A 27,967-nucleotide genomic window follows, 5' to 3' on the forward strand; every position below is an offset into this window, starting at 1 on the left:
CTCCGCTAAGTGAAAAAAAAGCAGGAAAATCATTAGATCGAGACCACATCCCTCTCAGAGCTACAACTTGGCACTCGGACTCGAGGTCAAAGTCTCGAACGAAACATCATTAGAAGTCTCTTCAGGCGTAGCCTTCGCATAGACAAACTTCGACCCGATGATAGGAGCATCATCCTCCGTCCGAATATACCTGGCCAAATCCGCATCAGGCATCATCTCGGTCTTCGTCATCCCGTTACCCAGATAATTAAAGCGATTACCAAAATATCTGACCTTGAAATCCTCGTATCGGACGTTCTGCATCGCTTCGACGTAGTGGATCGTGCTTCCCGGCCACAAGGCCACGATCTTGCCATCGGCTGTGTTGCCCTTGTACCAAGATCGACAGTCTTGCTTCCAGACTGTGTCTTTCATGTATATGTCTTTGAAGTCGATAAAGTCGTCCACGGCTTCTTTGGTTACTTCGATTGATTTGATGCCTTGTTGTTGGATTCTGGTTATATGTTTGCAGATGTAGTCGGCTTGGGCTGTATCTCGTTTAGCATATGCTGGATTGTTTGGTTTAGGACAAGTCGCGGGGCTTATCTACCTTCAATTCCAATCAAGACCGGCCCGTTTCCAATCGGACTGTTTGGTCCAAGGAACATGTAATAGTTAGGGAACCCAGGAGCGGCAACTCCGAGGTAGCTCCGAGGCTCATCTTTCCAGTCGTCGGCAAGCTGACGGCCGTGAGGACCGATCAAAGGGAAACGCGGCTTGAACGTGGTATCAAATCCAGTCTGGCCCTGAATTAGCAAGTTTGTCCTTTGACTCCTATGTCACGCCTGGTTGACATACCGCACACACGAGGACATCCACCGGATGCTCGCTTCCATCCTCCATGGCACAGCCTCGGGGCAAGATCCTTGAAATCTCACCGTAGACAACAGTCGTCTTCTCATGCTTCAGAGATTGCAGGTATCCAACTCCAGGAGTGAGGCGCCGACACCCCACCGCCCATTTAGGAATAAGCTGGTCCTCAAGAACGGGATCTTTCAAAACACCCTGCATAGAAGTCTCGAAGAGCTCGCGCGATTGCTCTTGTGCCGGAGAGTTGGCGATGAATAACGGGAATACCTTGTTCATATTGTGTTCGAGCCAGCGACGGAACTTGAGTAAGGCACCGGGGTCCCTGGCAAATGTCTCTTTTTCCGCTTTTTCAAATCTCCTCGGCTCGAATCCTGCAAATCCGGCGACGGCAACCCATGATGGCTCGCGGATGAATGTTGTGCATTTGGAGACTTGCGGCAGGATGGCCGGGAGAATCTGGATGCCGGATGATCTATACCACGTAGTCAACGTCCGTCACTTTCTCCAATTTTCCGTCTCAATAAGTCTATTCGACATACCCATTCCCAATTAATCCCACATGCTTACCGGTCAGATCAAGACTCTGATCCCACGAAGCACTGTGCACAAGCTTGCCTTGAAAATCATGCAATCCAGGAATAGTCGGCCACTTCCAGGCATTCAGAATTCCACCCGCGTTGACAAGCACATCGCAAGAATCCCGCATGAGAACATTCTTCACGGAATCTTTGATCTCAACTTCCCACTTCGCAGCGTGATCATCCCACTTCGCACCAACAACCTGGTGTGAAATCTTCGTCTTCTCGCCCAGGTTACTCCGGAACTGGAACCGCTTGAAATATTCAAAAATCTCCGAAGACGAGGCGTACGTACTCGACCACGTCGGATTCGGGTCAAAGGACCAGACATACGTATGCGAGGGATTATCACATGCACAGCCGGGATACCGATTCTCATACCAGGTACCGCCGACGTCGGGATTCTTCTCGTATATCGTAAAATCCAGGTCATCGAAGTTCCGTTGAAGCTTATAGCCCATCAATAGGCCGCTAACCCCGGCTCCAATGATGATGACTCGAAGGGGACGGTTCGAGTTGAGAGGGTTTCCTGCCATGGTGTATAATTAGTAGACGAGGTTGGTGACGGCAGTGACAAAAATGACAGAAGGACAAAAGAGGACCGGTCCAGATGCCGCGGTATAGGACTCAAACGCACACTCGAAATTGCAAAGCCAACTCGACCCAACAGATTCTTAACCGTTCTTCACACAGACCCCTCGCTCTCGATCTCGCACGGCTGCTCCGCACAGCCTCACAGCCGCCCCTCTTTAGGATGCATAAAGTCCATCAACCACGCGATCGGCAATCGAAGGTCGAGCATGTTCGAGTCGTCCAGGGATCGTACACTTGCCAAGTTGGCGGCGGTTGAAGAGCATCCAGTCAGCAAATTCCCTGTGGGACCTGATATTCCCATACCGATGTAATTGGTCTGTATCATGCACGTCGGCTTAGCAGTCTCCTTTTTTGTACGACTCGTCTCACGTTCCCCGCAAATCAGTCACAGTGAGGTACTGTGGTGTACCGGAGAGTTTGGGTAAAGTGAGGCCTGCGTTGCTTTCCCGGGAGAAGATGTGCAGGAGCAGTCGTTCCAGACGCTAAGCTGCTGTAAAAGCGGCCTGAAAGCCGGCCAGGTGCATTTCGCTTCTGCATCGCGCCATGAATCATGGGGTCTGGGGTGAGGGCACCTTCTAGCTTGGGTTTCATTATTCTGGCTCTTTTTCTTTTGGCAGGATGAAGAGACCGTAGCTATAGTTACCCACATTTTTGGGTGTTCAGTCCTGATGGTTTTGGACAGATGTTGGCAAAGCTACATCACTCTCCACTTGTTTACCCCAAGGTAGTACTCGTCAGGTAGGGAAAATTCTACTGGTAAAACATGGGTGGTTCTGGGAGGTTGACTGCCCTGGCTTGTATCTACCTCTTGCCTAGCAGCAGACAGACTGCTGGCAGAAAGAGATACATTGCGTACGCCATATTGGATATGGAAACCGCTCTTTGGACTTTGTTGAGGAAACTATAATTTTCAATTCCCTCATGTACCGATTTACTAATTAAGTTCCGAGGGAGCAGTGGGTGCAGGTAGGTGCAGAATTTGTGAAAACATTGTGGGCCAAGCTTCAATTTAATACATCACGTTCGTCAAGGTTTCTACCAAACCGGTTCATCTTCGCATGAAAGATCCACAAGAGGGCATATGAACATTTCAATCCATCGGCTATATTCAAAAGGCTAAAAAAAGGAAATCTATACTTATAATTTTTCACGTATCATCCTCGTAATATCCGTCAATCTTCAATGCTTAGGAAATGCCTAGGAGGAAGCCTCGAGGGTTCCAGGGCGCTCAGTGGCCGCGGCAGGCTTGACGTCGTCTACCCGCTTGTTCTGGATGAGGCGCTGCAATTTTGTCAGTCACAGTTCGGTCCAGACCGTTATTCAAATTGAAGAGGGATTAAACTCACCAGCAGGTTTCGGAGCAGGACGACAATAGTCACCTTGCCAATAGAGGGGACAAAGATAGATGCTTTGTCGCGGACCTCGTGGGGGAAATTCTAATCGAATTATCAGCTCAGTCCCATCCGAAGAAACCCCATGAAAACTCACCTTCTCGCTCGAAAAGTTAACGCAGACAGCGCCCTCCCGCAGCAAGCTAGTATCGAACTTGTACTTCTCACCGGGGACACCGGAGATGACAACATCGCAAAGAGGGGCAACATCCTTAAGAGTGGCACCCTCCATATCATGAATCTCATGACGTCTCTTCTTCAATCCCTCGCCACGAGTGAACTTCTGCACACCAGTGATATCGACACTGTAAACGCAGGCGCCATCATTGGCCAAGAGGGCTGCCAGCGGCCGACCAACGACCTCGGAACGGTTCACAACACAAATAGTGTGGCCGAAGAGTCGATTACCGTAGGGCAGGATGGTGTTGTAGATGTTGAGGTATTCCAGGATCTTGACGATGGCCAGCGGGGTGCAGGGGAGAACGCACTTCTGGCGCTTGGTCTCGGCGTCCAGGTAGCGGATGTTCTGGTACATGTTGAAGATATAGCGGTGGCTGAGACCCTCAACATCTTTCTGCACATCGACTATCTGCTGCAGGTATTGGTCCTGGCGGTTGTTGAAGATCGGGTAGTAGACGATGATACCGTCGACGGCGTTGTCGTTGTTGGCGGCCAGGATGGCTTCTTCGATGTCGTCGCGGGAGACTTCGCGGAGGGAGTACTTGAAGCCGCTGCATTGGGGTCAGTATATGAGACATTATGGCGTATATATGGGCATGGGAGGGGTCCAAGGTCGATTGTTCCTCTTCGCGTTGCGACGAGGGGCACTGTGAATCATAGCCATGGATACCCCACCACCATCCGCAAAGAGGCAATTGACAGCTCGAAATCGGGAAAAAAGATAGAAACCTACTGCTCCTCGCAGGTCTTCTGCGTCCACTGCGCATACATCAAAGCCGCAGGGTCATCGTTGGCCAGGAAGCCGACCAAGTGCGGCGGGTTCTCGAGGGTCTTGATGCCTTCTTGCACCTCGCCCAAAAGACCATTGGCCACGTTCTTGGCCAGCATGACCTTGCAGGAGGAAGGAGCAGAAGCTGTAGGGGCCGACATGGTGACTGGCGATAACCCTGAAGTATGGAAGTCGCGAAAAATGGGGGACAAAACGCTAGTCGATCGCGGGGGACTTCGTAACGAAGGAAAAAGATTGTTCGCTTATCGATAAGCATCGGGAGCCGTTTTCGGCCTCACTGCCGAGAGCGCAATGCCGAGTGTATGGGATGCCGCGTGGAACTTGCACAACATATCAATGTACAGATTATTGAATTTAATAAAACTGTAAAGAGGATAACAATTGAGTATACTCGGAGTTGATAATGGTTTCGTACATGACACCTTCGTAGATCCCGTATAATGCCATAGTCAAATCAGCCATACAATTCAGGTTCCTACATCTCTGTACGAGTCCACTCTACTTGTAACGCTTCAAGTTGGAACAAATGAAATAAATTGCGGATCCAACATGGAGAGACACATGGAGACCAGATAGGAGTAAGCGTGTCCCTCCCATCGCGCGCCCCCCGATGCGCGGAAAAAATCTAAACGTACAGGATATAATCACATTTTGGCAGCACATTGAACCGGTCCGAGTTCGCACCGCTTAGCCAGAGGGCCGCCGGAACAGGTCGTCGACATCCCCGGACCAGTAGACGCATTACCATCGCTAGTTGATCGCTACATCCAGGGACAAGAGGACAACGAATTCGCCGGGCTCGCCGGCACCGCATTAGGAACAGAACGAAACAACGGGCTCAAAATTGTACAGGCTATCTTGTCTATACACATAGAGTCAGGAAAACAGAACGACCAGCCATGGATCACTCAAGGTGTTTTCTCACCTATGCGTTGAAGGACTTGTTGAAGGCGCCGATGACCTCCTTGAGCTTGGCCTCAAGCTCCTTGGAGACCTGGCCCTCCTTCTCGATAGCCTGCTGGATCTCGGGGTGGGAGCTCTTCAGGTGAGCAAGGATGTCGGACTCCCACTGGAGGATCTTGGCGACGGGGATGGAGTCAAGGAAACCGTTGACACCAGCGAAGATCAGGGGAACCATGTCGGAGACGGCCATGGGGGAGTACTGCTTCTGCTTGAGCAGCTCGGTCAGACGCTCACCACGGGCAAGGGTCTGCTTGGTGGAAGCATCCAGATCGGAACCGAACTGGGCGAAGGCAGCGACCTCACGGTACTGAGCCAGGAACAGCTTCAGGGAACCGGCGACCTGCTTCATGGCCTTGACCTGGGCGGCGGAACCGACACGGGAGACGGACAGACCGACGTTAATGGCGGGACGAATACCCTTGTAGAACAGCTCAGATTCCAAGAAGATCTGACCATCAGTGATGGAAATGACGTTGGTGGGAATGTAGGCAGACACATCACCACCCTGGGTCTCAATGATGGGCAGGGCAGTCAGGGAACCAGCGCCGTGGGTCTTGTTCATCTTGGCGGCACGCTCGAGCAGACGGGAGTGCAGGTAGAAAACGTCACCGGGGTAGGCCTCACGACCGGGGGGACGACGCAGCAGCAGGGACATCTGACGGTAGGCAACGGCCTGCTTGGACAGATCGTCGTAGATGATGACGGCGTGACGGCCGTTGTCACGGAACCACTCACCCATGGCACAGCCAGTGAAGGGAGCAATGTACTGCAGGGGGGCGGCCTCGGAGGCGGTGGCAGCGACGACAACGGAGTACTTCATGGCGTCGTTCTCCTCAAGGGTCTTGACGAGCTGAGCGACGGTGGAACGCTTCTGACCGACGGCAACGTAGATACAGTACAGCTTGTTGGCCTCATCACCGGTGTTGTTCCAGCGCTTCTGGTTGAGCATGGTGTCAAGAGCGACGGCAGTCTTACCGGTCTGACGGTCACCAATGATCAACTCACGCTGACCACGGCCGATGGGCACCATGGAGTCGACACACTTCATACCAGTCTGGACGGGCTGGTTGACGGACTGACGGGGCAGGATACCGGGGGCCTTGAGCTGAGCACGGCGCTTCTCACTGGCGTTGATAGGGCCCTTGCCGTCAATGGGGTTACCCAGAGCGTCGACGACACGGCCGAGCAGCTCAGGACCAGCGGGGACATCGACCTGTAGTGAATTATTAGTATACAAGAGAAAAAAGGAGAAGTGGTATGAGGGAGGACCCGATGATTTCCGGTTCCTTCCCAGGGGGCTGGGGGTGAGGACTCACAATCTCGCCGGTACGCTTGACAGTCTCACCCTCCTTGACGAGACGGTCGGAACCGAACAGGACAACACCGACCTGGCCGGCCTCCAAGTTCATGCACATACCCTTAACACCGGAGGCGAACCTGTAGCGTTGTTAGTTTACCGGTGAACTACCCAATGGGGATGCCAAGAATTTGGGGGAAGGTTGTAACATACTCGACCAGCTCCTCAGCCTGGACATTGGTCATACCGTGAACACGGGCGATACCATCACTATTCGAGAATCAATCAGTATGCTGTTTCCAGTTGGAATCGGGTGGTGGCAGGCGTGGGCGCGTTGAACGACATCGTAACCGGTGACCGAATTTTTCACACCCATAGCCGCCTTGGGGCGGTGATTCGACGTACCCGACCGACAGAACGCGACCGGTCTCGGCGAGACCAGCCTCCTCCTGAACACCACGGATGCGCTGCTCGAGGATGGATGAGACCTCGGTGGGCTGGGCCTTGGCCTCAGCAGCGTAGGAACGGACCTGCTTGGAGGCACCGGCGAGGGGGCCGGGGACAGCCGCGCGGACCTATAGCGAGACGAAAAACTTGTCAGCGACGAGCTCTTGAAAGGCCAATGCGACTGAGCCATCTTCCAAGTATGGGCGAAGGGGTTGGATGAGATCCGAGGACGAATCGAGCTCGAATTTGAGATGGCAGAGGTCGGAATGGCGATGGATGTTGGGGATGGCCATGGGAGAGAACTCACCGAGGCGACACGGCCAGTGGCCGAGACGGCCGCAACGGAGCGGCTGGACTGCCGCAGAGCGTTCCTGAACATTATGAAAGGGGGGTTCAGAGGATGGGAGGATGAATTCTCTGAAGGAGAGATGTAATTGGGGAGAGGAGTCGGGAGAGGAGAGAGAAGGTTGTGGACGGGAGGGAGAGCTTTCGGGGGGGAGGCCAGGATTCTCAGGACTCGCGCTAGTCCCGTCCGGGTTGTGGTCTCTCCGAAGTGGCCCTAGTGCGACCCTCCACGCTGTCGTTTGCGCTGCTCTCAAGTGGCCACCCAGGGACGATACACCGGATTCTACCTGTCAAATAACTCCATCCATTCACTACAATCGTCTACTGTATTTATTTTGTGCCAGAGGCCACCCCCGGTGGTGGTTACAACTGGGGGCTGGTGCTCCGAGGCGGGCCAGTGCTTCCCGTTTTTTTCTCTTCTCGGATCTGCGGAATCCCTGGTCAAGTGATGAGCTTACCTAATGCCTTTCGTCACGGCAACCGTACAGTACAGTTATCTATAGTAGGAGTAAACTCAACCTTTAGATATATTAAAATGATTCTCTCTCCGGTGGGATACGACCTGAAGCAGTGTGTTATTCGATATTGAGCTATTTCAAACCGCAAACTGCAGCCATTCAGTCAGCACACATCGACAAGTGTTGCGCGGCAGCGGTAACGTATTACCCGAGGAGAGGATCTCCACGCGATCAATCCCCAGAAGACAACAGGCAGAGCCTCCGCTAGAACTATACGGATATCACAAACAGAAACATAAGATGCACACGCAAAACGCTTGAATAACTATCATCGCAAGAACCAAGGGAACTCCGGCTGTCCACGATCCCGCGCGTCCAAGAAACCCCAGCTCCACCGACTCCCAACAAATCCCGGCAAACGTTCTGGCATCTACTGGGCATCCTTCCCCTTCTGCTCCTTCTCCCGGCGGAACTTCTCAATTTCCTTCTCCACATTCTTGTCGAATCGCTGCTTCAGTTCGGGGCGGTAGCCGAAGAAAAACAGAATCTCCATCCACACGAACAGCGGCGCAAGGAGCAATGCCTGCACCAGGTTATCCAGCAGGGCCGGGGCGCGTCCCTCGAATTTGCCGTGACCGACGAATTGCGCCAGCCAGGATACAACGTGAATACCGCCGGCCCAGTAGTTTACGATCATGCCGTGGGTTCCGAGCAGGTAGTTGCCGGCGGCGGCGGAGCCGATCACCAGCGGCGCAATCAGACCACCCGCGACCGGCTCGAGGAGAACGTAGAAGATGGCGTAGATAAAGGCACCTATTGTGCCAGCGTTGACGGGGAGATACTCGAAGCTCAAGGCATCGGGAGGCGTCACGAGTGGTGGGCAGTTACATGCCTAAATCAATTCGAGGGTTCCAGTGTCAGCTTCCAACAGCTCGTGCAGCGCGGATCGGGGGAGAACGAACGAGGACAATCCCGGTGAAGAGTAGGATCGGGACGCAGGTAATGTGAATCGCAACGTTCACCTAGACAGATAGGATCAGTGGGAAGGATTATCGTTGACAGATATCGCAAGGGCATCGTACCGGGTTGTTGTGGTAAGCTCCATACTGCACCTGTCAGCTTGTGGCCGGATGGTCTGGAGATTAGACTTGGTCAGGGAAGAACTCACGAAGAGCAGCTGCTTCTCGAGGTTGAGCGCCATCCTGATAGATGGGCAGGAACCAAGGCAGGAATGTTGGGGTCGATGAAGAGAGAATGCCACTACATCATCATTTATATGGAGCCGCTAAGTGGTGCAACCGTCCTCGCCGGGCATGTGCGTGGGCCGAGGGCCACCAGTGGTGTGGTTCTGGTACCGTATGGCCAGTCTCGGTATGCGGGTATTGTTGTAATTTACTGTATCCTCATACACTACGAAACATACCGCTGAGGAATAGAGCAAATCAACAGCGAACGTCCGAAAAGCAAAAAAGACAAACCAGCTTAAAGAAACTATCAATCATATCAAAATATCATGCACCACAATAGCATAAGAAGGGCTCCGCAGTATCCCAAAAGAGACAATCAAAAAATCAACAAATCCAGCCCACAAGTTCACCACAAATAAAGACCAATCTATGTCAACGCCAACTCAGACCGTCGCCTGCATACTATTATATAACATATAGAAGTGGTTCGGTATTTCCCTGTCTTTCACAACTAGTAAACTCCGTACTCTTCCAGTAATTTCGGGGGGATGCCGGGAGCGCGTGCGCTGCGCAGCATGTCGATCACCGAAGTTTTGTTTGGACCAACGTACAGTTTCTCGCCGTTGGTTGGGCAGGTCCCCGTGAAAAGGACATGTCTCATCCAGGGGCCGCTGATTCTTCTATCTGTGAGTTCTCTGCGCTCACCTGGGTGTATTCCGCACTGGACCGATACCCAATCTTGGAGGACAGGATTCCCCCAGGCATTGATGATGTTCACCTCGACTCGATAGGTATGGGTAATGAGACCACGGTTGAGTGCTTTCAGCCCCACGGTGTTCAAAAGTGGGCAGTTCCTGCCTGACAGCTCTTGCAGGTCTACGATATCGTCCTGGTAAATCAACATGATCGACGACCCTGTATCATCCAAAAAGTCAAATTCGAAATACCGGTCTTCAGCGGCACCGGGGACGCGTACGGCAAATTTCATCTGGGAAAAGGAGGATTAGTTAGTTCACGTATCATCTCGGAAGATCTATTATCCTTCGGAACTCCTACGCACCATATGTAAACCTTGTTGCGTGTTCGGCCAGGATGTGAATTGAAGGCAATTGGGATCATATACGGCATATGTTTCCAACGGATTCACGCCCTCTCCGCCCTCCACCCAAAATCCAACTTCTCCTCGGTTGGCTTCGGCGCATTCCCGATACCTCTGCTCGTCGAATTCCTCTGGTCCTTGGACTAGAGTTCCACAGGACCAGTAGGTGACTGTTGTTCCATTGGGAGCCGCCAAGGTACCCGCTTGATAGGCCGCTATGATAGCTTTGATATTTGGCAGATGGCTGGCGTAATCGAACTTTTTCCCTTTGTCATTAGCCTTGCCTTCCTTCGTTTCTTTCGTTTCCTTTGTTTCCTTCGCTTCCTTCACTGGAGCTACGTTGGCTAGCAAATTGTTTTCTAAATAGCGTAGCGTTCCCAGGCGTTTGATAATTGCTGGGTCGGTGATGGGACGCCAAACTATAACCATGTTATGAAGCTTCTTCCTCTTCGCTTGATAGTCGGCCAATCTTCTGGCCCAGATAGTGGGGAGGATGTTTTGCTTGATTCGCCGCTCGCATCTTTCAATATTGGCATCAATATCCCTGGGGAAACAAAATTAGATCAATATACCTCGAGGAAAGCATTCTGTACCCACTCTGGATCCAGATCCCTGTCATGCCAGGTCCAATCATCTGGAACATTGCTATTATCATCGTTGATTCTATCGATTCTCGGGAACGTTTGTGTGTCTGTGGTCGCGGGGAGACCAGGCGGCTCATCAGGGTTCTGGTGCCTCTTCAAAAGTCTCAAGTCATTCAAGTAGAGGTTCTCTTTTTCCGGTAGCCCATCGACACCCGTGTGGCCAACTTGATGTCTAGAAAACTTGCTCCTGACCTTCCGAGCCGCCTTCTTCACTCTGTGGGTCGTGCTATCCGTTCTTGAATTTGCCATTGTGGGGGTGAAAAAATCAATGTTTGAAGCAGGTTATGTATAGAAGGATATGTGCAAGTGATGATAAATGAAGAAGATTCAGTGTCGACATGCCCGACCCTTAAGGGTTTAAATAACGCGGTCATCATGGCTAAGATGAACCAAGTGCAGAAACAAAGCATTACCAAATCCTCCTTATAGTCAAGTCAAGTCAGAAAAATTATTCAAGTAATTTTTTTCTACCAACTTCTTCTTCCCTCGTCCAGCGTTATTGCTTTCACGCTTTCTTTGACGGTTATCTCTACAGGAACCCCGTGTCTGACTACGTTCTCAGATGCCTCTTTGTCCTGCATGCTGCGGCTTACCAGCATCAGTTTCGAAGACGCTTTCATGAGAGCAATCTAACTTGTCATGCCTTCGTTGAGCAAGTGATCTGAGGAAATACTCCACAAAAGACCTCAAGGATAGAATCGATATGCCCTTTTTGCCAGGTTTTATTGTATCCGGCCTCATCAGCCTGGTTGACCCTCAATAAATCTTCAAAATTTCAAGACCAAGGCCCACGTAGGTGCTTCCCGTGTGACCAGTAAATCACCAACTCTGGGGTGTGCTCTATGTGAATCCTTTCTTCGCAGCGTACCTTTAGTACTTTAACATTTACGAGGGTTCCCTTGCCGCGGAATATCTGTTTGCGGTCTATTTCCATTGTCATCAGCTCCCCGGACGCGACACGACAACCCAACTGAGTTAAATGTAATCGAGGGGCAATGCGGCCATCGGGCATGCCATCTTTTGTCCCTTTGTCTTCCTCGAGTATCATCCTGGTTTACAGAATCTATTTCTTACCTCATAGGCAATGCACCTTCTTTGATTTGACCCAAGTTTTGACATCTTTTGATAGAGCATTTGATATTGCTGGTGCAAACAAATGTTAGTTTTCAATTTCAAAACACCATGTGTGGTTATCGCACACCTTATCATATCACATTGCACTGACATTGCTAGTGTATACAAAATAGCAGCTGTTTCCAGTAGTGCACCGTACCACTGTGATGTCCCGCGGGGCCTGGAAGTCATTATATATTGTCGGGAATTAGTGTGCTGCACCGGACGGCTTAGTCAGTCACCCAATAAAAAATTGCTATTCCGGTAAATTATTAAATACTTATGCCATGCCATAAGAATAAAAAACACAGACGGGATTGATTCCGAAAGGACCTGCTCCGAAAAGATGACGGTGAATGTGTACGTCTCTCGCACTTGCCATATCACGTGATATTCACCTTTTCGACAGTGAATCCATCCGCTGCTGAGTGAACGGCGGTCCGGCCATCATAAGAAGCTCCAGCACGCGCTCGCAGCATCGCTGCCCCTCTTCTCCCTCGCAACCATCGCATCCGCCTCCGAGTCTCAACCGTTTTTTTGACGCTCTCTTCCGTCGTTCGATCTTTGCCTTGCGCCGTCCCGCTGACAAGCCATGAGCTAGCTGCCCACATTCTCAACTCAGTCAACAGCTTCCTACCACCTGTCTCGTAGCTTACCACTTACTTCGTCACAATCCACCGCCCTCTCCTCGCAATTCGCCACAACCCATCCTTCCACCCTGTCACATTCCAAACCGAGCGACCTTTGCGGCTCCTACCTTAAGGTAGTGCTTAACAATTGAGTGGCCATTGACCGCGATATCCATACCGTGGACCTTTCCGGTGCCTGTCTAAACCGATCGCAACATAATCCGAAGTCGATTCGGACCTGACCGCCGCCATGTTTTTCCTCAAGGAAGAGACCAAGACCATCTCCGTGCACCCGTCCAACTTTGGACCGGAAATGCGCAACCTCATCGTCGGACAACTGAACGCGGAGGAGGAGGGCCGCTGTACCGGTGACCACTTTGTGATCAGCGTGATGGATATGGTTGATGTCGGTGAAGGGCGCGTTATTCCATCCAATGGCAACGCCGAGTACACCATCAAGTATCGTGCTATCATCTGGAAGCCATTCCGAGGCGAGACTGTAAGCTTGAAGACCACGTGTGGCAGGCCGTTTGGCCGAGTCCCATCTTTCGAACACCCTTCTGAAATGAGAAACTCTAGGTTGATGCGATTGTCACGTCGGTTAAGGCCACTGGCATTTTCACCATGGCTGGTCCTTTGTCCGTTTTCATCGCGCGCAAGGTATGTTTTTCTCCTGCTTTTCCCTTCTAACCATAGATCTACTGTACTCACTTTGAAATTAGAATATCCCCAGCGATATCAAGTGGGAGCCGAACACTGTGCCTCCCCAGTACACCGACCACGCCGACCAGGTCATTGAGCGAGGTACCAGTCTCCGTCTGAAGATTTTGGGTGTTAAGCCCGACGTGATGGCAATCAACGCCATCGGTACCATCAAGGAGGATTTCCTTGGGTGAGTGAAAAGATGAATTGTTCCATTGATGGAAAGGGGCCAGTACTGATATACCCATTCTTATTCAAGACCCCTATAACGAGATACGAGCTGCACACACCACATACCCAATACACCAAATCTACCTCTATTGTTATTATTTTCTAAATTGAAAATGGCGTTCGGTACCTGCACAAAGCGAGTTTCTACATGGTATTTGTCACCAATCAATGAAACCCAATCGAAAGTGATTCCCCGTGGGTCCACAATGCCATGCATCTAAGCTTGCTTGCATATGCAAATCTCACTGTAGGGTTGATGCCAACACGAGGAATCAGTTGACGCCGTTACCTTGGAATCTGTTGCCGAGAGAAGTATTCAAGGTTTTTATGGATGAAGGGACACATACCCTACTGCTAGTACTGGTATGTAATGGCTATTGTACTGCCAGTAGAATAAACAAACAATGCAAACACAATGTCCCCCGGGTGGCTCGCGGCGGCCGTCACCAACAACTTCCAAGCTCTAAGCTTCCTCAAGTTGCTTCTTCTCACACCATTATACTTTCTAAGGATGCTCACTAGATGGCCATGCTGTCATTTCTTTGCCTTGCAGCTTTTGCGTCTTTCTCTACAGCTATCCTTCCTGCCAAGTCCTACGGCCTCTTCTCCGGCTTCCCCGAATCATCGCGATGCACCGGCAATTTGCTGGACACAACCACCCTCGCTGATCGGCATGATCATTTCACGTGGCTGAATCCCCTGAAAACGGTGCTGCGCGCAGGCTCGAGTGGGAGCTTATGCACTACTGCGTCACAATGGCATTGATTTCGGGCTTTCGCATGTGATTCTTGATCAGTCAAAGGGAGCATTTAGACAGCGACAACAGGGATTGTTAATTGTAGATGACCAGTCGAGTCATATCTAGTATATAGTCTGGACCAGTAATTCTGGCCGGGTCCACCCCTTTAAGTGTTGTGTTCCCCTGGTGCAGGCAGATGCTCGATCGCTATTGTCTTATTTGCAGGACCCTGACTGGAGCTGGTTCGGGCCCGCAGGAGCAACGATCGACGTTCGCACGCGTGGCATTGGGATCGAAATTCGAGAGATGTGGCAGATGCTTATCCGTCAATTCGATTCTCATACCCTGTAATGCAGACCTGGCATTCTGCATTTTGCCTTGAACTCTATCTGCAGAGGCAATTTTACATGTCTGTACCTGAGGATACAATGTATGTATGAGTTGCCGGAGAGATCCAATACCAACACTAGACGGATTGGGACTGGGGCTTCCGGGCAGTGGTGAAACACTGGCCTGTTTTTGGTGGCCCCTGCGTATTTACATTCGGCCCTCCACAGTGTACAATGTGTTCGTCCAGAGTGTAGTCGTAGTGGTTCGAGTACCTGGTACCGCCCCCTGGACGGGGTCTAGCCTGCCGTCGGCGTACCCGGTACCACTCGCTGCGTACCGTCGCGTGCAGGGAAACAAACGGGCCGTTGTTTTCTTCCCCTTTCCCCCCTGTGTTCCCTCCACTCTCGTCAGATAGATCGTGCTATCTGGAATATCCACGGCAACCATGACTTACCTCAAGGACTCCTACCAGAAGTTCCGCGCCAACCCCCGCAATGCCCCAGTCGCCGCCAATGTGTCGCTGATCTATGTGCCCTCCACGACGCGCATCGATGGCGCCGAGGCCGTCGCCGTGCATGCGTCGCGCCAGTCCAGCGTGGTCAAGAAGAACTCCGAGCAGGTCATCAGCGCCATCGAGAGCTCCGACTCACTGTGCCTGGATATCGAGACCACGCTGGAGTTCCTCGAGGGCGGCGGCGTCTATCTCCCCTCGTTCGACGATAACTTTTTGGCGGATCGCGTCGTGACCATCCCCACGGTAAATTCCCGAACCCTGCATGATCCCCGATCGATCGCGCCGCAGCGAAACTAATGTGGTACTTGTGCAGCTCCACATCGTCCACTTCAATGCCGAACATCAAATCCAGCAGGTGCGCATCTACTGGGACCAGGGCTCGCTGTTGAAGGAGCTCGAAGTCATTGGTGCGCGCGGCCGCAACTGGCCCATCCGCGAAGCGAAGGAGCAGACTCGCCTGCTCAAAGCTGCGGCGACTGCGAAGGAGGCTGCGCCCTCTCTGCAGCCCTCTCAGGGCGACCTGCCTCCGCGTCCCTCTTCTCCCGGCAAGCGACACATCAAGGATCCCTATGCGGCGGCCTCTCTGACCGATCTACTGTCTCCGACCAAGGGCGATGTGGAGGAGCGCGAACCCGAGACACGCAGGCCCTCTTCCCCCGGCAAGCGACACACTAAAGACCCCTACGCTGCGGAATCCTTGACTGAGCTGCTGTCGCCCAGCAAGCACGACACCAGTGCCCCAGTGCGCCCCTATGCGGCATCGACTGCTAAGCCTCCCCCGCGCGACCTGGGCGACATCTTCGTCGCCGACGATGACGACCAGTTCCCGGCTACACCCTCCAAGGCCAAGAAAGTGACTGCCCCCAAGGCTGGCGCAAAGTACGAGAGCGCCAACCGCATCTTTGTGGGTGATGAGGATGAGCCCGTGGAAGACCGCGCCTACTACAAGTCGGACCCCCGCAAATACAACCACTTTGAGATTGGAGGTGATAACACCGAGCACGAGGTCAAGGACGAAGTCCAGCGTGGCAAGTCGCGTCACCAACCGCAATGGGACTTTGGCGACTTCTCGACCCCCGAGAAGAACCCCCAGCCCGCTGCGAAGGCCCGCGGTTTCGGCTACAGTGATGAGGAGCAAGATCTCGAATCTCCCCCGCGCCGAGAGGCTGTGGTCAAGCCCCGTCCGGACCAGAGCGCACACTTCGAGATTACTGACGATGTGACCGACGAGGAGGACGGCCGTATCGTCAGCTCCTACGGAAACCGGGACAAGGGTCTGTATGAAAACCGTCTGTATGACGAGGAAGGCTCGCCCGGGACGGGCGAGCGTGAGACCAAGAAGGAGCCTCTGAGCCTGCGCGGCAACAATGCGAACCGCAATAAGACCTTTAATGCCCACTGGGAGATGACCGACGTTTCTCCTGTCCCCAGCCGATCCGACAGCGAGAACTCCAAGCCCCTGCCCTCGGACCGCAGCAAGGCCGTTAAGATGATGGAAGCCAACTGGGAGATGCAGGACGAATCGCCCCAGCCAACCCGCACTACCATCGCGCTGCGCAACCCCAAGACTCACAACCAGCCCAGCTGGACCTTGGAAGACGAATCGCCCCCTACCAAACCAGCGACTTCCCTGCGCAACCCTCGCACCCATAACCAGCCCAGCTGGACCATGGGTGATGAGGAGTAAGCGTGGACATTGAAAGAATCAATGATTTATTCAAACTCAAAAGAAGTCCTACTGAACCGGCCACGAGACTAATCCCTGTTTTACTTCCGCCTTCTACGACGCTTGCACGGCCTAACCTGATCACGAGCGATGTGTACCGATACCCACCATAAAACGAGAAACCCAGAACCAAATCTGTCGAGGACGCGTTCAATTCATCTGGTTGGTCTCCTGACTGTTTTCTAGTCCTTTGTCATCGGGTGATTTTAGTTTCTTTTACCTTTTTTTCCCCTTCCTTTCGAGCGGCTTCGGTCTTTATCTTTCCTTTCTATGTACCTTGCTTTGCTTTTTTCTGTACAAGATTAAAATTACCACAGCGAGGTCTTTATTTTGTGTCGATATCAATCAATCAGTTCATTACATATTGTGTCTCACTGGAAGTAGAATGTATTGTGTATGGGCCTGTACTTTGATGGCATCCAGAATTGTTTGGGCCGACCAGAATGCCCAGTCCGTATGATCGCGAGACAAAGATTCCGAAGCGCCATCAATTGAACAAAAACAAGTGCATCCAAACAATCAAACCCACTAAGCGGGAACGCATCGCAGCCTCCGACAAGAAAGAACAACCCAACCTCAAGATGCCACGCAACAAACCACCAAAAAAATACCCGATCTACCCACACCCCAAAGCCCCCAACGCAGCCTCAACATCGACGACCTCATCCACCCTCTTCACAGGCCCACCCCACCTAACAACACCTCCCTCATCAACAGCCCAATTCCCAGCCCCCTGCCACCGACTCCCACTCTCAGTCGGCCGATTCCAAATCCCCTCCTCCTTCCCAAGCCTCCAAATCCCATCCAACCCTGCCGGACTAAGAACATGACTCCAGGAGACCGTTCCAAGACCCCATTTTGCGTACAGAGCGCGCTCGTTGTCGACGAGGACGGTTACTGAGCCGGGGCCGCCGATGGAATCGAGCCAGGTTTGTGTTGAGGGGGAGTCGCTGTGCGAGATTGCGATGAAGTTTACATTGTTGTGCGTGGCTGCGGAGGTGCGGAGTGTTAGGAGGGTTGCTTCTGCGACTTTAGGACCAAGGTGTGTTAGTTCGTTGTGCTTGTAGGTGTTTGGAAAGTCGCTAGGCTGGCTGCTTACCTGGGCATCCGCAGTGTCGGAGGAATGAGATGATGGTTGGCTTGCCGTTTGTGGGTGGGAAAGAGAGCTGTGGTGATGATGGGGCGTTGCTGCCGATTTCTGGCGGTTGGGAGATTGGGATTTGTGGAGGGGCGAACCAGGATGAGAATTCTTGTGTAATGCTCATTATGTCGAGTTTGTAGGAGAGCTATTGCCAGTTCACCTGGTAATGTGGTGTTCTGACGATGTGATAGTTGTAGATATAACGTCCCCGAGTCCTTATCAGAGCGGCTAACGTCATTGCCTTATCAGACCAGCACTAGCTATTCTGGGTACCTTCCAACTTGACAACAGCTTCATTTGATCATATGCTATCGACCACAAAGAAATTAAATCGTGTCCAGCCTAGCTAATGCATAAACTAACCAAGGAAATTAACACCCATCGAACATGGGGCAAAAGCAAATTACTAAAAGACCATCCAATCCATCCATCCATCAATTCAAAACATCCTAGATGTAGAACATAGAGTTCTTGATAGCCTCATTAGGCCTCCAATTCTCCGCTCCAGGCAGGCTCGACAACTCCGTACTCTCAGCCCCAGCCACGCTACCAGCCGGCGAAGCGGAGGGATCAAAAACGTCCGCAAGGTAACATCTCGCGCGCGTGCAGACCAAATCCGCATAATAAGCAGGCGGACAAACACTCACGGCCTTCGTAGCGCGACCAAAGAGATAACACATCTTATGCGTCAGGTCCTGCAGGACATCCGCGGCACCCTGACCATTCGGGTTGGCGGGGAATTTGGGGTGGAAAATCTCGTCCCAGACGGTGAAATAGTGCGCCGGTTTGGCGGTTCCTTGCAGCGCGGAGTGCGCTTGCAGATAGAAGTCCCAGTGGCGGGCTTCGGAGACGCCGCGGTCGACGACCGTGCCGGGCTGCGGGTTTGAGCGGTCCGATCGGTTGATGTCTGTTGGGTAGAAGCGGGTGTTGTGGCGCTTGGCGACGATGATGATGGCCATGCGTGGCAGGCCCTTTGCTTGCAGGGGCTCGGGGTAGAGCGTCTTGCAGGCTTCTTTCAGTTGTGGGAGTTCCTTGTCGATGACGAGGTTGTATTGGCCCTCGCTGACGCCGTCGCGGTAGACGACGATGTTCTCTGGGTATTGGTTTTCGTTGTGGGTGGCCCAGAGCTTCAGGCGGGATATCAGCATTGTTTTTAAATTGTCGATTATTTCTTGGCCGGCTTTCTGCACGACGATTTCCGCGGGCCATTGTGCAAGGTCCTTGTCGACCGAGGCGACGATACTAGCGACAGAGGGCGCGCTCTTGGCTGAACCGGGCGAAGGGTGGGTGACGTCCATGCCGACGAGCATGGTATTGCCGTCGCCGAAGAGTCCCATGCTCTTGAGGCTTTGGTTGGCGCCCCCATCTTGAGGTTGATTTTGAGACCAACGTTGGCGCAGTATTGATCATAGCCTCGGTCACTCTCGAGCTTCGCGGCTTGCACGTTGACGTTCTTCACGCCGCAAATCACATCACAGACCTGCTTGATGCTATTGTAGGTTGTGGTGTCCTTGCCGGACATGACACCCAATACAAGATCGAGTCTGCCGTAGTCCTTCTGCAATTTCACCACAGCATTTTCAAGTTCGGATCTGGAAGGACGGTCTCGCAAAACAACGCCCTTCTTGGGTGCTTCTATGGAAATGCCCATCTTGCAGAGCTCCCCGGCAAAGCGAATCGCCTGCTGATGGGCCATCTGGGGAGACCAGGGGTTACGGCGGTCCGAAAGAACAAAGTACGACCAGTTCGTAACCCGGCCAGGCTTAGTGAACTTAATCTGCTTCATATTCCAAGAGCCCGCGAGAGGATTAATCGGTCTGTCACCTTGATAAAAAACCTGGGGTGCCTTGAGAACACGGGCTTGCACGGTGATCAGACCAGGGTTCACACCGACGCCAAATGACGACTGGTACATTGAAGTTAGTGCTTAATCTTTCAAGACATAGAATGGCGAAGGTGCTCACCAAAGTCGAGTTCAGCGAGTTTCCGAGACCCAACATGTCCACGCCGTTCGTCGCGATCGACTCGGCGTTCTGGGCAGGACTGCGTCCCTTGACGGCGAAGCTCAGCATCTGCGATGTCTGACCTGGTGACAGCTTGCTAGTCACTGGCTGGCCTGCCAGAACTTGACAAACCTCGACGGGGACGTAGGTCGGGTTGACTTTGGAACCGACGTTGATCACAGGCCAATTCGGATCAAGCTTCATATTGTAGTCTGTGACAGTAGATTATCAGTGACTGCAAGTGCCATATCCAACCAAGTCATAACTAACTCTCTCGGAAGTACTGTGCCACAGTGACGTATCGTCCGGCCGGCGCTGGACCTGCCGCAGGAGCCTTCTTGCCCTTCTTCGCGGGCGTCTTAGGGGCCGACTGAGCGCCTGGGGCGTTGAGGAAGAACTGCACGCCCTCGGGACCAGCACCATATCCGCTCACAATGGGCGGGTTCGCAGACGATCGACCATCGCTCTTGTTGGCCAGACCAGCAATGGTCTTGGCCGGGAGCGGGCGCTCCTTGCCACTCTTAGATTTGCGCTTGATATGGTTCGTTTGAACGCGCATGCGGGACACGAACTTGTCCAGATACCAGACGAAGGAATTCTGGGCACGGCGATCCAAGGTCCTCTCGAAGTCCGTGATGACGTTCGCCAGGGAACCCTCCTTGTAGCAAGCAAGGTACTTGACCTGCACGTTCAGCAACACACGGGCAGTAGCAGCACGCACACTGACGAAGAAACCACGAAGCACTTCGAGGCCACCGGTAAGATCCTGTCGATCCATGAACGGGGCCGAAATGCCAAAGTGCTTGTTGGCTCCCACCGAGACAATCTTATCAGAGGTCTTGGGGTGGTGGCCCATGATAATGTTCAAGGCCGCGATGAGCTCCGGCTTGGTGTCCAGCAACAAACCCGCATTGGTCGATGTTATGTAGTTCAACAGATCGGCGGGGTCAAGAGGGCGCACGTTGGAGCATCGCACGTCGTACACGGGAGGATTCTCGGAGAATTCCACTTCGCCTTCGGCCTTGTACGTCACGGGCAGGACGGTGTCGACGGCAAGGTTGAGATCCACGTAGGAGATGATGGTTGATCGGTAGTCGGTGGCAATCTGGGCCTTCTGGGCGCCAAAGTGTTGCTCAATATAGAGGGCAATGATGTGTCTAGCCTTTTTGCCGGCTGGGGGCTCCCGACCATTCGAACCCTTCTGAATTTCGATCATGTATCTGTACAATGGCTTGCCGAGGTTGGTCAACGACAAGTAATTGGCATAGAGCGTAACCTCCTCGCCCTGAGTACCATATCCGGGGCGATGAGGATATGCCTGGCTTGTCTTTTGGCTGATGAGGGCTTTCGCGAGACTGTCTTCGACCTTGGCAACATTGGGATCGGGGGTAGGAACAGGTTGACCGGAGCTGCATTGAACACGCCTTGATGAGTCTGGCTCCCTGAATAGGTATACCGCAAGGGTACACCCATTAGAAGCAGGAGTGGTCGACGTACCAATAGATCTCAGGGCCTCTGCCCCCTCTGCCTCCGCCGCCGCGATCTCCACGAAAGCCTCCACGACCCCGGAAATCACCACGACCCCCACGACCACGACCACGCTCATCGCCTCGGAAACCACCGCGGCCACGGCCCCGATCGCCACCACGATCGCTGAAGCCGCCTCGGTCAGCTGGGCGGAAGGGCATTTCAAATCCACCGCGACCGCAACCTCGGCCATCTCCCCCACGATATCCACGGCCTCCACGACCTCGTCCGCGGTCACCACCGCCGCGACCGCGTCCACGAGGGTTGTCAGACATGTTGCGGTATCAAGACGATGCGCTGCAGACCAGCTCCTAAAAGATGAACTACTCAGAGTGTACCACCTGGGTGGGGTTCAAGTATGAGCGATAGAGAACGCCAAAGAGCGAACAAGGACGCTATTATGAGGGCTGTCACACCCGTTCTTTGTTTGCTGGCAAACGCACCGAAGACGTGGCACGGCGATTGCTGTTCTTTATCACCTGGTCGATTCTATCGTGTTCTGTTGGAAGATGAAGGTGGACATATGCGGTGTATATGCGCCCGATGTGATACAGCGAGTGTGTCCCGCGTGGACTGAAAATGAGTTGACGCGACGGGGAGGATGGACTCGACGACGATCGCCCGCGCCAGTACTATTTCGTATGTAGTACTATGGGGATATGTACTAGGAGCTGAATGTCGGCGCTATCTTCAATTGTACTAGGGCCAAACACCTCGACTTGAGGCATCAAAGTGCTAATAAGGTACTTTCTGATGGAGACAAAAAACATGTGTGTTGGGAAAACATGTGTGTTGGGAACGGTGATTGGCGAGCCGGCAGCCATTCATTGTTGGCTGAGCAGCATCCACAACCAGGAGATCCAGCGAAAACGACTGGGATACTTGGAATATCAGAATGAGCAGCGAAAGTATTCTATTGATACGTGGATGTTGGATCTAGCTGCTTTATAGTGTAGGCAGCAGTCTACGCACATGGTGTACATTGAAACCAATGGTGAGATCATCGCATGGCGATAAGGACCGAAACGGAGATAGCGGATTAATCAGCTCAGCCCGACCTAAACCTTGGGAAGGTCCAGGACGAGCATCGCCAACTCTCTCTGCCATTCTCCCCTTCGCGGTGCTGGTTCAGTTGCTGTGCTCTCCTCCATCCTCGTTGATTCACCACTTCTGGCCCGCATCGCCATAGTTCGTTCCAGGCCACCCCGCTAGCCTGGTCTCATCTCACCCCCACCCACGGCGAAGCTTCAACGGCCGTACCCTGTGCAATCGCCCTAGCAAACTCTGCGACAGCCTCTCGTCGCAACTTCAGAGGAAACAGTGCATCGCGACCACCATCGATTTCTCTGTGCGCCAGTGCCGCGCCCGCAATACTAGGGACCAACTGTCCGCCGTTTCTAGTGGCGCAACACTGCGCATATCCAACAGCAATCAGGGGCGAGGATTAGCGTCGCTCTAAGGATACGACATCAGAAGAACCCAACGGATACAACCTGGGCCAGCTCCAGACAGGTCGCTGTCACCAACTTTACTCGCACGGGGTTGTTGCCTGGTGTCGTCCGATATCGAAAGTTGAGATCGAACGGAGGAGCTTATCAATTTGCGTATAGCAAAGGCTCGATTAGTTCCCAACCGCGAAATCCCGTGACCCAGCGAACAATAGTGCAGCCGAGGGGATAGCAATACGCACACACCCATTCCGATATACCTCCCACCATGACGCCTACACCGCCCTCTACCACATCCTCGAGCGGCCACTCGCCGGAGTTCAGAGTAATCCGCAAGCGCAATCGGGTGCCGCTCTCCTGCGCACCATGCAGACACAGAAAGTAAGTTACTTGGTCCTTTTTGGTCCCTCCGTAAGATCACCGAGTGCTAACTTGACTACACAGGTTGAAATGCAATCGCTCCCACCCCTGCGAAAATTGCGTCAAACGGGGCGATGGCCCCTCCTGTACCTATGCCCAAGCCGGAACCCGAAAGAAGAACTCGCCCCAGCAAAACACCCCGACCTCGCCAGATGATATGCAAAATCGGATCGATCGCTTGGAGGGGCTGGTCCTGTCCTTGATGACCAACGGGAATCAGTCGGCCGGCCCGACTGCTGCTCTGGCTGCGATTTCCGGGGAGAGCACGGGTCGGTCTGGGTCGACGGGTCTCTCGAATGAGATTGAACTGGAGGACGACGATGGGATCCAAGAGGAGAGTGACACGGAGCAGGTCACGAAGTCTTTTGGTGTGATGAAAATGGACAATAACAAGTCTTACTATATCAGTGAGGCCCACTGGGCGTCCGTCCTCAACGATGTAAGTGCAGTTGTGAGAGCGGTCCTGTTAAGCCATACATACTCATACGATTGCAGATCTCTGAAGTGCGGAATTTCTTCTCTACACATAAGAAGCAGTTCGAGGAGCAAGCAGAAAAGATCAAGGTCGCGCGGCCACGGACCGATGTTCCAGAATCCACCCTGCTTTTCGGTGCAATGAAACCATTGTCCCGACCAGAGATCATGTCTTCATTACCATCGAAGTATACAGCAGATCTGCTTGTAGCTCGATATTTCAACACCTACGACCCCGCAACTCATATCCTGCATGGCCCGACCTTCCAGGCGCAATATAACAAGCACTGGGAGGATCCCACGCAGACGGAAATTGTCTGGATTGCGATGCTCTTCGCCATGATGCGGCTGGCCATGCTATCCTATTATCGCGAAGGCGACGAACCCCCAGAATTCCGGGGCAAAGCGATGGATATGGCGGGCAGCTTCCGCAATTCGGTTGCTCAGTGCTTGACCTTGGCAGACTATACGAAACCACACCCATTCCTCATTGAATCGCTGGTATTCCATCTCCATGGCGATTACTCCCAGACCTGGGAGGCTGATGTGTCGGTTTGGGTGCTGGCGGGTGTGATTACCCGTCTGGCGATGCGTATGGGATACCACCGCGACTCCAAGATGTTCCCCAACATCACTCCTTTCCAAGGAGAGATGCGGCGTCGGGTATGGTCTTTCGTGGCGACAGCGGACCAGCTCTTCTCTTTCCAAGTTGGCATGCCCAGTATGCTTCGTGCGGCAGATATGGACACCGATCTGCCTCGCAATCTGTATGATGATGACTTTGATGAGAACTGCAAAGAGCTGCCCCCGCCTCGTCAGCTGAGCGAGCCAACACCCATCTCCTATTTGATCTCCAAGGCTCGTTTGGTGTACGCTTTCGGTCGGGTCAACGAGCAAGCTTCTTCTCTTTCATCCATCTCCTATGATAAGGTGATGGAATTGGATGCGGATTTGCGGCGTGCGAGGGAATTGATTCCTGACCATTTGCTGATCCGGCCGATGGAGGAGTGTGGACATGACCCAGTGAATCTGATCATGTCACGATTCTCTGTAAGTCTCATTATGGTTTCTATTTCAATATTTCACACTAACTCCCTCAAAAGGTCACGACTATCTATCTCAAAGCGCAGTGCGTACTGCACCGACCATACATCGTTCGCTCCCGAGAGAACCCTCGATTCACTTACTCTCGCCGCACATGCATTGATGCAGCAATGGAACTACTCGATTTCCAAGCAATCCTCCACACAGAAATGCGGAGTGGCCGTTTGCGAGGCCGCTGCACGATCGTCACAGCCCTCAACGCAGCGGACTTCCTCCTGGCCGCAACCATCGTCTGTCTCGATCTCTACCAAGGCTACCAACTGCAATCATCCAACAGACCATCCGGTGACATCTTCACTTGGGGCCGAGAACGACGAGATGAGATGATGGCGGCGCTGCAGCGCTCGAAAGAGATCTGGGACGAGCTGCGCGATAAGAGCATGGAAGCGTTCAAGGCAAGCAGTATCCTCGGTGTCATGTTGACCAAGATCCAAAGCGCCATCCCCGGATCAGAAACTACCACTGCAAATGTCCCGTTCGAACCGCAAGACGAGAAGCAGAATGCAGCTATGACACTCGGCCTGTTGAGTAGCGGCATGAGCCCGATGAATCCCGGTCCAGCACCCTACTCAGACACCATGTTCAAAATGGAGGAACCGCCAATGCCCGGCGTGGGCTCGACGGCCGAAATGCCAGGTCCTGCTTCGCCGTTCAGTAGCATGTTTGGTCAGATGCCAGACATGCAACTGAATCTCGATTGGGTGAGTTTTGAAAACAAGCTAATCTGATGACTCTTCATGTACTAAGCTGAGCAGAACGCATGGGACACATATCTTCAAAACCCCGGCTTCGAAACGCCCAACCAATTTTGGCCGATGATGGATAACCAACGGCAACCAATGCCTCAATCCCTTGGTCTTACACAACCACCGGTGACAAGTCCCATGGGGACAGCGCGAGTGCCCACTATGCCAAACTCCGTGAATAACGTACCGAACGGCCAATTGCCCCGTTCACCAAATATGTTTTCGCCATCCTCGAACTCTCCGGAAAGCGGAGGTTCGTCGATACCTGGTTTCACACCTGCATCTCACACGGACAGCTCGAGGAGGAGTCAAGGGTCGGTATAATTTAATTCCAGTGCGGTTTGATACCTTTGCTTTTCTGCCTTTTCTTTATTGCGCTCCTGCTTGATGGATTCGGTGTCGATTTGCACAGATCACTTGGTTATGAGATATCAATATGGATACACGATTTTATGTGATGGGAAACGGAAGCTCTGGTTTATTTTCACTGCGAGGATTTACGTTTACTCTGAAAAAGTTCGTTTTTTGGTGAACTTTTGGGTGCGGTATACCCTGAGATGGGCAAATGCGATTTGGTTTGCGTATTGTACCATTATACATAGTTCAGATAGTGCTACATCTACACTCCTCTCTATTTATGGCATCAGTATAAAGCACCTTAGGTTACTTATAATGAAGTCACATGTGAAATTTTGTCTTGCATCTACGTATGAAATTTGGTCTCGACTCGATGAGCGTCGCCAAGCCTCCCATTCGCCATATCGCCAAGTCACGTGATCTTATCGAAAGATTTCGGAGCGCGCCTCGGAGCCACTTCGTCGCAGTCTGCGATGGTTTAAAGCCAGCAATTTTCACGATCAACTCCGCACAAGAAGCCTATCTCTGGACCCAGACTGAGAAGCGAGCGAAATGTATGCCCAATCCACCACCCTCCAGACACCCATCCCATATTTCAGCTACCCGTCAAATGACCGATGCCCGTTACGGACAAAATAAACTAACACGATTGACCAGGTACTGCCTCCGCCGAGCCAGTTCAAGGCTGCTTAGCGCCTCACAATCTCGAACAGTCACCACTCGAACACAATCCGCACTCACCGTCCCCCCTACATCCTCCATCTCGACACGCACACCAACCAAGTACTCCGTCCACCAGCTACGATGGAACTCCACAAAAGAACCCGAGCCGTCAGTAAAACCGGCAGAGCAAGAAAATCCAGTCCAAGAAGAACTTTTGGCGCAGCAAGAACAGCGGCCGGAATGGGAGCAGAATGAGACGCCAGAAGAAACGGCCGTCAACCCGGAACATGTCGAGCGCAAGCGCGCAATGCGCATGCGGCTCCTCGATGCCAAGACGCAGATGAAGACTACATTTAAGACGCCGGAGTCGGAGACGATATACGTTGGTAATCTGTTCTACGATATTGAGGCGGAGGATCTGCGGGCGCGGATGGAGCAGTTTGGTCCTGTTATCCGGGCGCTTATTGTTCATGATAATCGGGGATTGAGTAAAGGGTAAGAGCCACCAGACCCAAAAAAACAAGCATTCTTCTAAAAGCGAGGATTATAGATTCGGCTACGTCCAATTCACCACCATCGCCGCCGCGCGCGCCGCAGTCGAAAACATGCATCTCCAAATCCTCGAAGGCCGACAAGTCGTCGTCCAATTTTCACGCAGTCAACTCGAACATCGGCGATCCGAGCATCCGCCTTCAAACACGCTGTTCATCGGAAATATCCCACTCGAATTCACGGATCGAGACGTGCAGGATGTTTTCCGCGACGTGAAGAATCTGCTTGAAGTTCGGTTTGCAATTGATCGGCGCTCTGGGTCCCCGCGTGGTTTTGCGCATGCGGAGTTCTTGCATACGGACGCGGCTATGCAGGCGAGGGAATTGCTCTCGGGCAAGGCTCCTTATGGTCGGAAACTGAAGGTTGATTTTACGGATCGGAAGAAGGTTAGTTTTGTTTCTGGGGAGAATTTGAAGATGCGGAGGAAGAGGGAGGAGGAGGCGAGGCGCGCTGAAGAGGGGCAGGAGCAGTAGGGAGTGCTGAAAGGAAATGGTTACTGTATTTAGATGGTCTGGGTGTACTTATACTGTATAATATCGCATATCACATTGAACAAGCGTGTTGGCCGTGCTACATTTTATATACTTTTCTTGAGTAATCCTTACATCCTGGTTACCTTTCATCGCACTGTAAGGATATAACTAAGATGTGAGATGCCTTCTACTCTTCATACCGTAGTTATAAAGCAATGCGGTCGAGATATCACGGTCCCTCGACAATCAGTTT

The 27,967-nt window shown here is 52.6% G+C and overlaps 10 protein-coding genes across 10 annotated transcripts; 3 read left to right on the plus strand and 7 right to left on the minus strand.

Annotated features, from left to right (window-relative positions):
* Nucleotides 1-60: 60 nt before the first annotated feature.
* Nucleotides 61-1,963, minus strand: N7532_010081 (flavin-containing monooxygenase; the record flags this gene model as incomplete). Its single annotated transcript, XM_056622572.1, has 4 exons — nt 61-527; nt 590-779; nt 838-1,321; nt 1,389-1,963. The coding sequence occupies 4 exons, from the start codon at nt 1,961-1,963 to the stop codon at nt 61-63; spliced, it is 1,716 nt and encodes a 571-aa protein (XP_056469988.1).
* A 1,255-nt stretch (nt 1,964-3,218) lies between these two features.
* On the minus strand, nt 3,219-4,522 carry N7532_010082 (methylenetetrahydrofolate dehydrogenase (NAD(+)); the record flags this gene model as incomplete). The annotated part of the gene is made up of 4 exons (XM_056622573.1): nt 3,219-3,302; nt 3,368-3,457; nt 3,510-4,143; nt 4,326-4,522. 4 exons carry the CDS (start codon nt 4,520-4,522, stop codon nt 3,219-3,221), a joined length of 1,005 nt encoding a protein of 334 aa, XP_056469989.1.
* A 785-nt stretch (nt 4,523-5,307) lies between these two features.
* Nucleotides 5,308-7,468, minus strand: N7532_010083 (F1F0 ATP synthase subunit alpha; the record flags this gene model as incomplete). Its single annotated transcript, XM_056622574.1, has 5 exons — nt 5,308-6,558; nt 6,662-6,782; nt 6,856-6,912; nt 7,048-7,217; nt 7,397-7,468. 5 exons carry the CDS (start codon nt 7,466-7,468, stop codon nt 5,308-5,310), a joined length of 1,671 nt encoding a protein of 556 aa, XP_056469990.1.
* Nucleotides 7,469-8,322: 854 nt separating this feature from the next.
* N7532_010084 (2-hydroxy-palmitic acid dioxygenase MPO1) lies at nt 8,323-9,093 on the minus strand (the record flags this gene model as incomplete). Its single annotated transcript, XM_056622575.1, has 4 exons — nt 8,323-8,784; nt 8,855-8,914; nt 8,975-8,998; nt 9,061-9,093. The coding sequence occupies 4 exons, from the start codon at nt 9,091-9,093 to the stop codon at nt 8,323-8,325; spliced, it is 579 nt and encodes a 192-aa protein (XP_056469991.1).
* A 497-nt stretch (nt 9,094-9,590) lies between these two features.
* On the minus strand, nt 9,591-11,071 carry N7532_010085 (uncharacterized protein; the record flags this gene model as incomplete). Its single annotated transcript, XM_056622576.1, has 3 exons — nt 9,591-10,067; nt 10,140-10,722; nt 10,776-11,071. The coding sequence occupies 3 exons, from the start codon at nt 11,069-11,071 to the stop codon at nt 9,591-9,593; spliced, it is 1,356 nt and encodes a 451-aa protein (XP_056469992.1).
* Nucleotides 11,072-12,814: 1,743 nt separating this feature from the next.
* N7532_010086 (DNA-directed RNA polymerase II subunit RPB7) lies at nt 12,815-13,535 on the plus strand (the record flags this gene model as incomplete). Its single annotated transcript, XM_056622577.1, has 4 exons — nt 12,815-13,063; nt 13,144-13,224; nt 13,287-13,456; nt 13,526-13,535. 4 exons carry the CDS (start codon nt 12,815-12,817, stop codon nt 13,533-13,535), a joined length of 510 nt encoding a protein of 169 aa, XP_056469993.1.
* A 1,476-nt stretch (nt 13,536-15,011) lies between these two features.
* On the plus strand, nt 15,012-16,767 carry N7532_010087 (uncharacterized protein; the record flags this gene model as incomplete). Its single annotated transcript, XM_056622578.1, has 2 exons — nt 15,012-15,323; nt 15,394-16,767. 2 exons carry the CDS (start codon nt 15,012-15,014, stop codon nt 16,765-16,767), a joined length of 1,686 nt encoding a protein of 561 aa, XP_056469994.1.
* A 664-nt stretch (nt 16,768-17,431) lies between these two features.
* On the minus strand, nt 17,432-18,071 carry N7532_010088 (uncharacterized protein; the record flags this gene model as incomplete). Its single annotated transcript, XM_056622579.1, has 2 exons — nt 17,432-17,835; nt 17,906-18,071. Coding segments are annotated over 2 exons (570 nt in total), but the record flags the coding sequence as incomplete, so codon positions are not given.
* Nucleotides 18,072-18,396: 325 nt separating this feature from the next.
* N7532_010089 (putative RNA interference and gene silencing protein (Qde2)) lies at nt 18,397-22,000 on the minus strand (the record flags this gene model as incomplete). Its single annotated transcript, XM_056622580.1, has 5 exons — nt 18,397-19,287; nt 19,338-19,853; nt 19,912-20,162; nt 20,221-21,788; nt 21,957-22,000. The coding sequence occupies 5 exons, from the start codon at nt 21,998-22,000 to the stop codon at nt 18,397-18,399; spliced, it is 3,270 nt and encodes a 1,089-aa protein (XP_056469996.1).
* Nucleotides 22,001-23,193: 1,193 nt separating this feature from the next.
* Nucleotides 23,194-27,714, plus strand: N7532_010090 (uncharacterized protein; the record flags this gene model as incomplete). The annotated part of the gene is made up of 7 exons (XM_056622581.1): nt 23,194-23,306; nt 23,370-23,784; nt 23,841-24,869; nt 24,923-25,624; nt 25,679-25,983; nt 26,684-27,184; nt 27,240-27,714. The coding sequence occupies 7 exons, from the start codon at nt 23,194-23,196 to the stop codon at nt 27,712-27,714; spliced, it is 3,540 nt and encodes a 1,179-aa protein (XP_056469997.1).
* Between the last annotated feature and the right edge of the window lie 253 nt (nt 27,715-27,967).

This window comes from Penicillium argentinense, assembly GCF_028826775.1.
Source record: "Penicillium argentinense strain IBT 30761 chromosome Unknown utg000010l_segment0_segment0, whole genome shotgun sequence".
NCBI lineage: Eukaryota > Fungi > Ascomycota > Eurotiomycetes > Eurotiales > Aspergillaceae > Penicillium > Penicillium argentinense.